This window comes from Heloderma suspectum, chromosome 6 (assembly GCF_057233095.1).
Source record: "Heloderma suspectum isolate Gila_16-S chromosome 6, 16-S_ref, whole genome shotgun sequence".
Lineage (NCBI taxonomy): Eukaryota > Metazoa > Chordata > Lepidosauria > Squamata > Helodermatidae > Heloderma > Heloderma suspectum.
This window is the reverse complement of record NC_139463.1, coordinates 111,470,539-111,481,849: the sequence shown is the minus strand read 5'-3', so window position 1 is coordinate 111,481,849 and position 11,311 is coordinate 111,470,539. Positions and strand designations below refer to the sequence as shown.

Below are 11,311 nucleotides of genomic sequence, written 5' to 3'. Positions count from 1 at the left end.
TGTTGCAAGTAGTTTCAATTTTGATAAGAGCTCAGTAGAAGGAATTTAGGACAAAGTTGAGCGCTCCCGATTCGTCAGAGAACACAGGCTAGCTGTAACACATGAAGAGTTGGGGCAAAAAAGCCTGTTTCAGATCAGCCTTAATTTAGATTGCATTTACACAGCAATGAGGAATAATTAATGCAACAGCAACTTGCACCTCAGTCTACAGAACACAGAACATGATTAAGCTCAAATGAATGAGAATGGAACAAAATAGTGGTAAATTATTTGGACTACAATCTTATACATGTCCATGTGTAGTTAGAAATAAGTCCAGTAAGAGTTGAATGTGGATTATTTCCAGGTATGGGGATATATGGTTCCAGTCTTAAGGCTCAACTAACCTAAGTTAGACAAAGGCCATAGAAAGTTATGTTCCTCAATTGTTTCTTCTTCTTAGATATTCCTTGTTGTTCAACTTTGGAGTCAACACAATAATGTAGCATTTTGGAGAAAAGATACAAATCAGTAAGCCAGCACTGGAGGCTGTGATTGAGAAAGCCTCCACTGCTACCATATATTTCCCCCTTGTGCTCAGGTAGGTGGGAACAAGGGACAGCCAAACACTGCAAAAGACCAGCATGCTGAAGGTGATGAATTTGGCTTCATTAAAACTGTCAGGCAACTTCCTGGCTTGGAAAGCCACAGTGAAGCTGACAATGGCCAGGAAACCCATGAAGCCCAGGACACAGTAAAACATGGTGACTGACCCTTCATTACATTCCCAAACAATTTCCTTAGTCATAGAGTACATGTTGAAATCTGGGAATGGGGGGAAGATTGACAGCCACACAGTGCAAATAGTCACTTGGATAAGGAAGCAGGAAAGAACGATAGAAGATGCCAGTCTTTTCCCCATCCATTTCCTCATGTGGGACCCTGGTTTGGTGGCCATGAAAGCTAGAATCACTATGATGGTTTTGGCCAATACACAAGAAACTGCCACTGAGAAAATGATGCTAAAAGCAGTCTGTCGAAGGAGACAAATCATAGTCTCTGGTCGGCCAATGAATAGCAAAGTGCAAAGGAAGGAGAGCAGGAGGGAGACAAGGAGAGTGTAGGTGAGGTTCTGGTTGTTGGCTTTGACTATGGGCGTGTCCCTGTGCTTACTGAAGATCCAAAGCACCAAAGCTGTGATGAAAGAAAAGGAAACAGCAACACTGGCCAAAGTCATCCCCAAAGGTTCTTCATAAGACAAGAAAATGATCTCTTTTGGAATGCATGAATCTTGTTCCTTGTTTGGGTATTGATCTTCTGGACATTGAAAACAATCACCCTTATCTAGAAAAGAAAACATCAGATTTGAAATAGAGCAACCCTATGTTTATTACACTGAACTAAACAAAGCTCAATATGATAATACCCTGGATGAATACTGCTCACATGAAAATTGGAAAAAAAGAATTCCCACCAAATGTTTAAACTTCTGGCGGATGAGATGATGCATTTCTCTGAACTGCATAATTCAGTTCCAAGCTCCGAAAATGCATCCCAAAGTGTGCATTTTCTGTGAAAATACATATAAAAATGTGCATATTAGGTGGTGGGGGGATATATAAAATTTAAATGTAAATATTAATGCTTTTTTTCATACATTTTGGGGAAAATGGGATGGAATGGATTTATGTTTGAACACCTGTGAAAGTGATATGGACAAGAAATTAGGGATATATGAAAGTCACTTACTTTCCACGGATTATGTTCATGAGGGGGGGAGGCGTTCCGTCCCTCCCCCCGGAATCCTTGACAGGGGGGAGGTGATCCGTTCCTCCCCCCCCCGGAATCCTCGATGGCCGGCTGTGCTCCGCAGCGGCTCCGCAGAGCACCTGGCCAAGCCCAGGCCAGAGCCGTCCGCAGCCGGATTTCTGGTCCGGGGGGCTCTGGGTAAAAAAAGAAAAAGAACGCGTACGCAAATGGCGGCGGCTACAGCCACCGCCATTTGCGTTCCTTATTTTTCACCGTCTTAGTCTACGTACATATTTACGTAGACTATTACGGCAAAAATAAAGGGGAATGCAAATAGCGTAGCGGGCGCTATTTGCGTCCCTTTTTGATTCCCCGTTTTATCCTGTGTAAATATTTACGTAGGCTAAAACGGCGAATCAAAAAGGGACGCAAATAGCACCTGCCATGCTATTTGCGTTCCCCTTTATTTTCGCCGTCATAGTCTACGTAAATATTTACGTAGACTAAAATGGCGAAAAATAAGGAATGCAAACGGCGGCGGCCATAGCCGCCGCCATTTGCGTACGCAGTTTGTTTGGGTTTTTTTACCCAGCCGTGATAAGCTATGTAAATCTTTACATAGCCTATCATGTCTCTGTAAAAAAACCAAAATGACAAGACTGCAAATAGCGGCCGCGGCAGCCGGTTGGAAGACCAGCTGCCGCAGCCACCGGCGCCGCCAGAGCCGCCGCCACCCAGAAGATCCACCCCAAGTAAGTTTCGTTCCAGGGGGGATCTGCGGGGGGGGCGGGGGGTAGCAGGCCGTTCCGCCACAGATTTTGGGGGGGCTGAATGCACTGCATTCGGCCTCACCGAGATCCGTCGTGGAATTCTCTGATATCCCTACAAGAAATAGGGCAATCTCTCCATCTCTTTGGATTATCCAGGTCTTTGACCCCAATTCAGCTACTGTGTCTTTTCTCATTAGACAGTAGGGATGTCAAAGAATTCTGCCATGGACTCCAGTGAGGCCAGATTCTTTAGAATTTTTCTTTAGAATCCACCCCCCCGGAATCCGTGGTGGAATGGCCTCCCACCCCCCGCCACCCTGTGGAATCCTCCCAGGACGGAGCTTACTTGGGGTGGATGCAGTGGCAGCGGCAGCTCTATTGGTGGCAGCTCCAGTGGCGGCAGCTCCAGCTGGTCTCCCAGCCGGCCGCTGCCGGGCTGATGCAGCCGCAAATGGCAGCAGTGATTGGCTAAGTAAGTATTTACTATGTAAATATCACAGCAAAGAGCAGGGATGCAAATGGCGGCCGCTACGGCATTTGCGCCACTGCTCTTTGCTGTGATAGGCTATGTAAGTATTTACATAGCCTATAACAGTAAAGGTGGCCATGCAAATGGCCACATAGCGGCCGCCATTTGCGTGGCCGCCTTTACCATGATAGGCTACGTAAATACTTACGTAGCTTATCATGGCAAAGAGCAGGGGCATAAATGGGGTAGCGGCCGCCATCTGCGTCCCTGCTTTAGCCATGATAGGCTACGTAAATATTTACGTAGCCTATCATGGGCTACCGTAGGGATGCAAATGGTATCCCCTACGCAGAACGCCATTTGTGTCTGCACCAGCCCGGCAGCGGCTGGAGGCCCTGCTGCGGGTCGGCCCAGCCGGCAGCTCTGCGGCATGGCCGCGGAGCGGAGCTGGCCGGGCAGGATACCAGGGAGGAGGATCAGATCGCCTCCCCCCCCATTGAGGATTCCAGGGGGAGGAACAGATTGCCCCCCCAGCGGATGCCCTGATCGGAACCAGATTCGCACATCCCACTAGACAGTACACATTGACAGAAATGAAAGATTTTGTTTGTTCCTGGTCTTCATCATTATCAGATAATATTCTTCATGTTCTATACAATTATGTTCATGCAGTAATCTTCTTTTGTTTTTGTGTTTTTGTGAAAAGAATAAAGAGTAAAGTTTCCTCTGATAATGAATATTTAAATCTCTATTTTCTCTGAACAAACAATTTAAATACATTTTAAAAAAAATGATTAAACCTGCATTGCAACATGCAGGTAAGTGTTAACTCCAGTGGACAGCAACATCACAGTTTAGTATTTTCATATTCGTCTGGGTGGTAGGATCAGGAATGTTTCTGTAGGAATTAAGTTCAAATTCCTCAAGAATCCTTAAAATTCCACATCAGCACTATGTCCATTCAGTTTAGGTAAGCTGTACTAAGCCATTGAGGAGAAGAAGAGCTTTGACATAACCAGTAGCTATATAAGAATCTATCAGCAACTGCCATCACCAAAGAACTGCAAAAAACGTTTTCGACAAAAGGGAAATAAGCATCTGTGCATCCTAGCATCAATATACCTGTAAACTCTGTTGTGACATTTCTTACCCTTCTGTTTGGAAATCTTCCCTTCTGGACATGGAAAGCAATCATAGCAGCAAAATGGCTTCCCTTCCTTCTTGATCCTGCTGTAACCCGACTGGCAGTTATCATTACACACAGAAACGGGCTGTGCCTGTCCATAAACAAGAATTATTTCTGTTTTGCAATTTGGATCTGAATGATTCCCCTGTATTAGAAACCCTACAGTATTATTCACTTCCTCTATATCATGTGTGTGGGGGGGGAGTGTTGTGTTTGTAATTAATGGGAGAAGATAACGGGGAGGATGCGATGTTAGCGGCAGGGTTTCTTGCCAGGCTCGCCAGTGGAATAGAGAACTCAGCCAGCTATTTAAGACAGTGAAGTGTTCCATGAGGCATGGGTAGGAAATCCAGTATCCTCCATATATTTTGACTTAGGGCGGGGTGGACACAAAAACAAAACATATGAGTCACAACTCTCTTGGAGGTGGTAAAAAGATAACCTAAAGAAGGGGACTTCTTGCAGGACCATCAAGGAAAATGGCTGCATTCTCTTGAGGCTCCTGATATAGGGGAAGGAATCCACCAACATCCATACTTCTAATCTGAGCAGAGACTATATTCAGACAGGAAAGGTATAGTAATACACCCCCCCCAATAAAAGAAGATTTGAGGGCTGACACGTGATACCCACCCTGGCAGGCCAAAGTCAGCGAGCAAGAAAGAAGGCCCCAGGCCTTGTTAAAATGGTGACCTCTACAGCTCCCATTTCTCCTGCCTCTTCACCTGGAAAAAACCATTCCGGGAGACCCTCTTATCTCTCTTAAGGGTGGTGGCGAGAGATACAAAAGTAACTTCAAGTGGGACAAGCCTCACTGCGATCAGAGATGGTAGGATTAAAAACCTCAATTCGTCAAGTTTCAGCTAAATTGGCTGCAGCTAGGGATGTACGAAAGTCACTTACCTTTTCGCAGGTGTGATTCACGGTGGGGGGGAGGCACTCTGTCCCTCCCCCCGGAATCCTCCCTGGCCGACTCTGCTCCGCAGCGGCTCCATGGAGCCACTGGCCAGGGCCATCCACAGCCAGAGTTCCAGCGGCAGTCGGGCTGCTGCGGACGCAAATGGAGGCCACCGTAGCGGCCGCCAGTTGCATCCTGCCAGGCTGCCGTGATAGGCTACGTAAGTATTTACGTAGCCTATCACGGCAAAGAGCAGGGACTCAAACAGCGGCCGCTACGCCGTATGCGCTGCTGCTGTTTCCGTAATAGGCTACGTAAGTATTTATGTAGCCTATCACGGTAAAGGCAGCCACGCAAATGGTGGCCACTACGCTGTTTACATGGCTGCCTTTACCGTGATAGGCTACGTAAATACTTACATAGCCTATCACGGCCTTCGCAGGGACATCAGTTCTATGAAGACCTACGACACCTTCTAGATCTAACACCAAAAAAAGATGTCCTCTTCATCATAGGGGATTTTTTAGGGTTGGCGGAGAATTTCTCCAGGAATCTTCGGGAGGCTAAGTGCCAATGCATTCAGCCCCCCGAAAGTGTTGGGGAAATTCTCCACCGCCCTCTCACACCCCCCCCGGGATGGGACTTACCTTTGGCGAATGTCCCTCTTGGCGGCGGGTCCCGGTGGCGGTTCAGCGGCGGTTCAGCAGCGGTTCAGCAGAGGCGGGGGCGGTGGCCGGTCTCCAGACCAGCTGCCGCCGCTGCCATTGCAAAAAAAAAAAGTAAAGTAAAAAAAAATCACACACCCGTGATAGGCTACGTAACGATTTACATAGCCTATCATGGCTAAATTTCTGAAGTCAGCCGTGATAGGCTACATAAATCATCATGTAGCCTATCACGGGTGACTTTGAAAAGAAAAAAAAAAGCGCGTACGCAAATGGCGGCTCCCATGGGCGCTGCCATTTGCGTTCCTTATTTTGGCACGTCTAGTCTACGTAAAGATTTATGTAGACTACGGCGAAAATAAGGGAACGCTATTTGCGTTGCCCTTATTTTCGCTGTAGTCTACGTAAATCTTTACGTAGACTAGACGTGCCAAAATAAGGTACGCAAATGGTGGTCCCCATGGGAACCGCCATTTGTGTACGTGCTTTTTTTTTTTCAAAGTCACCTGTGATAGGCTACATGACGATTTACATAGCTTATCATGGCTGACTTTGGAAATCTAGCCATGATACGCTACATAAATCGTTATGTAGCCTATCACAGGTGTGTGTGTGTGTGTGTTTTTTACTTTTTTTTCGCGGCTGGGTAGACGGGGCGCTCCTACCCGGCCGGAATTTCACCAGCGAGGAATGGGGCGCCTCTCCCCCAGCCTGAATTTCGGGGGGAGAACCGAACCGCCTCCCCCCCACCGTGAAGCAAGCTTCGAGAACAGGTAAGGGACTTTCGTCTATCCCTAATTGGAATGCTAAAGTAGGAAGTCAAGAAATCACCAAGATAACAGGCAGGCATGGCCTTGGTGTACAAAATGAAGCAGGACAAAAGCTAATAGAGTTTTGCCAAGAGAACACGCTGATCATAGCAAACACTCTTTTCCAACAGCACAAGAGATGACTCTACACATGGACATCACCAGATGGTCAATATTAGGGATGGACGAAAGCCATTTACCTGTCCTCGAAGCTTGCTTCGCGGTGGGGGGGAGGCGGTTCGCTTCTTCCCCCGAAGTTCATGCGAGGGGGGAGAGGGGCCCCGCCTCGCCCCACCGAAATTCAGGCCGGGCGGGAGGCGCCCCATCCCTTGCCGGTGAAATTCAGGCCGGGTAGAAGCGCCCCGTCTACCTGGCCGTGAAAAAAAAAAAAAAACACCCCTGTGATAGGCTACGTAACGATTAACGTAGCCTATCATGGCTAGATTTCCAAAGTCAGCCATGATAGGCTACGTAAATCGTTACGTAGCCTATCACGGCTGACTTTGGAAAAAAAAAAAAAAAGCATGTACGCAAATGGAAGCCCCCATAGGGAGCTGCCATTTGCGTTCCTTATTTGGTCCCTGTAGTCTACGTAAAGATTTACATAGACTACGGTGAAAATAAGGGCCGGCTGCAGCCCACACCTCTGACGAAGACCCGACGAACCGCTGCCGGGACCCGCCGCAGGGAGGGACATTCGTGAAAGGTAAGTCCCATCCCGGGGGGGGGCGCGGGGGGGGCGGAGAATTTCACCACCGATTTTGGGGGGCCAAATGCATTGGCACTCGGCCCCCCAAAGTTTTGGGGAGAAATTCTCCCCCATCCCTAGATATCGAAATCAGATTGATTATGTCCTTTGCAGCCAAAGATGGAGAAGCTCTATGCAGTCAGTAAAAACAAGACCTGGAGCTGACTGTGGCTCAGATCATGAGCTGCTTCTTGCAAAATTTCGGCTGAAATTGAAGAACGTAGGGAAAACCACTCAGGTATGACCTAAATCATATCCCTTATGAATATACAGTGGAGGTGAGGAATAGATTTCAGGGATTAGACCTGATAGACAGAGTGCCTGAGGAACTACGGACGGAGGTCTGTCACATTGTTCAGGAGGCAGCAACTAAATCCATCCCAAAGAAAAAGAAATGCAAGAAAGCCAAGTGGCTGTCTGATGAGGCATTACAAGTAGCTGAGGAAAGAAGGGAAGCAAAAAGCATGGGAGAAAGGGGAAGATATATGCAACTGAATGCAGAGTTCCAGAGAATAGCAAGGAGAGACAAGAAGGCCTTCTTAAATGAACAATGCAAAGAAATTGAGGAAAACAACAGAATGGGAAAGACTAGAGATCTCTTCAAGAAAATTGGAGATCTCAAGGGAACGTTTTATGCAAAGACAGGCATGATAGAGGACCAAGAAGGCAGGGACCTAACAGAAGCTGATGAGATTAAGAAGAGGTGGAAAGAATACACAGAAGAACTATACAGGAAAGATCTGAATGTCCCTGATAGCCATGATAGTGCGGTCACTGAACTTGAGCCGGACATCCTCGAGAGTGAAGTCAAGTGGGCCTTAGGAAGCATTAGTAACAACAAAGCTAGCGGAGATGACAGTATTCCAGCTGAGCTATTTAAAATCCTTGTTAAACTGCTGCATTCAATATGCCAACAAATTTGGAACACTCAACAATGGCCGTAAGACTGGAAAAGGTCAGTTTACATTCCAATTCCAAAGAAGGGCAACGCCAAAGAGTGTTCAAACTACCGCACAATTGTGCTTATTTCACATGCCAGCAAGGTGATGCTCAAAATCCTAAAAGCAAGGCTTCAGCAGTATGCGAACTGAGAACTACCGGAAGTACAAGCTGGGTTTCGAAGAGGCAGAGGAACCAGAGATCAAATCGCCAACATTCGCTGGATCATGGAGAAAGCAAGAGAATTCTAGAAAAACATCTATTTCTGCTTCATTGACTATGCTAAAGCCTTTGATTGTGCCGATCACAACAAACTGTGGCAAATTCTTAGTGATGGGAGTACCAGACCACCTTACCTGTCTCCTGAGAAACCTGTACGAGGGTCAAGAAGCAACAGTAAGAACCAGACATGGAACAACCGAGTGGTTCAAAATTGGGAAAGGAGTATGACAAGGCTGCATATTGTCACCCTGCTTATTTAACTTATATGCAGAGTACATCATGAGAAATGCCGGGTTGGATGAATCACAGGTCGGAATTAAGATTGCTGGGAGAATTATCAACAGCCTCCGATATGCAGACGATACCACCCTAATGGCAGAAAGTGAAGAGGATCTCAAGAGCCTCTTGTTGAGGGTGAAAGAGGAGAGTGCAAAAGCTGGTTTGAAACTCAACATTAAAAAAACGAAGATCATGGCATCTGGCCCCATCACTTCCTGGCATATAGAAGGGGAAGAAATGGAAGCAGTGACAGATTTTACTTTCTTGGGCTCCAAGATCACCGCAGACGGTGACTGTAGCCATGAAATTAAAAGACGCTTGCTCCTTGGGAGGAAAGCTATGGCAAACCTAGACAGCATAGTAAGAAGCAGAGACATCACCTTGCTGACAAATGTTAGTCTAATCAAAGCTATGGTTTTCTAGGGGTGCACGAAAGTCACTTACCTGGTCTCGCAGCTTTTCGTGGTGGGGGGGAGGCGCTTCACTGCTCTCCCCCCGAAGTTCAGGCCAGGGGGGGAGGCTTACCGCCTCGCCCGGCCGAAATTCAGGCCGGGGAGGAGGCGCCTCGCCTCGCCCGGCCGTGAAATAAAAAGTAAAAAAACAAAAACAAAATGCCCCCGTGATAGGCTACGTGATGATTAACGTAGCCTTTCATGGCTAGATCTGCAAAGTCAGCCGTGATAGGCTATGTAAATCGTCACGTAGCCTATCATGGGGGCATTCTGTTTTTTTTAGTTTTATTGGAATGGCAGCGGCAGCAGCCGGTCGAAAGATCGGCTGCCGCCCCCGCCCCTGACGAAGACCCGACGAACCGCCGCTGGGACCCGCCGCCAGGAGGGACATTCGGGAAAGGTAAGTCCCGTCCTGGGGGGGTTCGGGGGGCAGGGGGATGCAGAGAATTACTCCCCGAAACTTCTTTGGGGGGCCGAACACGTTGGCTCTCGGCCCCCCGAAGTTTCGGGGAGAAATTCTCTGCCAACCCTATGGTTTTCCCAGTAGTAATGTATGGCTGTGAGAGCTGGACTATAAGGAAGGCTGAGCGCTGAAGAATTGATGCTTTCAAACTGTGGTGCTGGAGAAGACTCTTACGAGTCCCCTGGACTGCAAGGAGGTCAAATCAGTCCATCCTAAAGGAAATCAACCCTGAGTGCTCATTGGAAGGACAGATACTGAAGCTGAAGCTCAAATGTTTTGGCCACCTAATGCGAAGAGAAAACTCTCTGGAAAAGACCCTCAAGCTGGGAAAGACTGAAGGCAAAAGGAGAAGGGGACGGCAGAGGATGAGATGGCTAGATAGCATCACCGATGCAATGAATATGAACTTGAGCACACTCCGGGAGAGAGCACAGGACAGGAAGGCCTGGCGTGCTATGGTCCATAGGGTCACGAAGAGTCGGACATGACTGAACGACTGAACAACAACAACAATCACAGCTATGAAGATGAAGCGAATGTCGGCCGCAGGACGGCTGCCATTCGCAAAGCAGTGCAGATGGGAGCAGGTAAATGCTCCATTTTGCACGCCTTTTGTGTGTTGGGGGCGGCGGGGACTTCGTCCCGTGTGCCTTTCGTGGGTTGGGGGGGTGGGGGCTTTGTTCTGTGATGGATTTCGCGATGGATGGGGACCACATCAGATTGGTTGGCAGACAAATATTAGTACCCCCCAAGTGCCATTGACGGTGGCTTAAGCTCTCAGTCAGGCAAGTCCCTCATGAGAAATGACTACTGTCTCTTACACCTGCATTGCCTGACTGCAGTTCATCTGACGTGGTCTCCCGGGTAAGCTTATTGGTACTAATATTTGTCTGCCAACCAATCTGATGTGGTCCTTATGTTTTGTCTCATGGACTGTTAAGGGTTTAGGCACCCCTTACAAACGTACATAAAGGCTTCACCATCTCAAAAGAATTCCACACTGATACAGTGTCTCTACAAGAAACCCAGTCGCTGGAAGAGGATTCAGCCTGATTTCGGAAGAGCTGCATAGGGGAGGTCTATAGTGCAGGTGACTCCAAAAGAGCCAGAGGAGTGGCTGTACTTGTCCATAGGAATCCCAATGCCACTATTCGCAATTCACCTCTGGAGAGTAAGGGCAGATACATCATATTAGACTTACAAACTGATTCTGAGTGATATCTCCTTGTGAATGTTTATGGACCCAGAACAGACGATCCTGACTTCTTTCATGCCTTACATAAAATGTTTACTGCGGATTGATGCTTCCCAAATAAATTATGGAGACAATTTTAATTAAATCCTGGACCCCTTACGTGATAGGAATACACCAACTCATACTTCAAGATCCTGGTACACACTGCGCTACAGATTTCCAGCAAGATTTAGGTCCAAGAGATATCTCGTGCCTCACGCATCCCATAGGTAGGGATTATACTTTTTAAAAACAATCTCAGATGCACCACAACTGCTTTTGCCTTGAATATTTTTTAGTTAGTTCTGCTTTGGTAGAGTCAATCACACAGTGCAAAATAGGACCAAGGGCTATTTCAAGTCATGCCCCAGTAATAGTAACTTTTGTCCACCTTCCCACCCAATTAAATCCCCACAATGGTGCCTGAACACGGCACTGTTAAAACACCC

The 11,311-nt window shown here is 47.4% G+C and overlaps 1 protein-coding gene across 1 annotated transcript; it reads right to left on the bottom strand.

Annotated features, from left to right (window-relative positions):
* Positions 1-421: 421 nt before the first annotated feature.
* Positions 422-10,698, bottom strand: LOC146342528 (vomeronasal type-2 receptor 26-like). Its single transcript, XM_084807879.1, has 2 exons — positions 10,596-10,698; positions 422-1,323 (listed from the first exon to the last, which is right to left on the bottom strand). The coding sequence occupies exons 1-2, from the start codon at positions 10,696-10,698 to the stop codon at positions 422-424; spliced, it is 1,005 nt and encodes a 334-aa protein (XP_084664005.1).
* Positions 10,699-11,311: the final 613 nt, after the last annotated feature.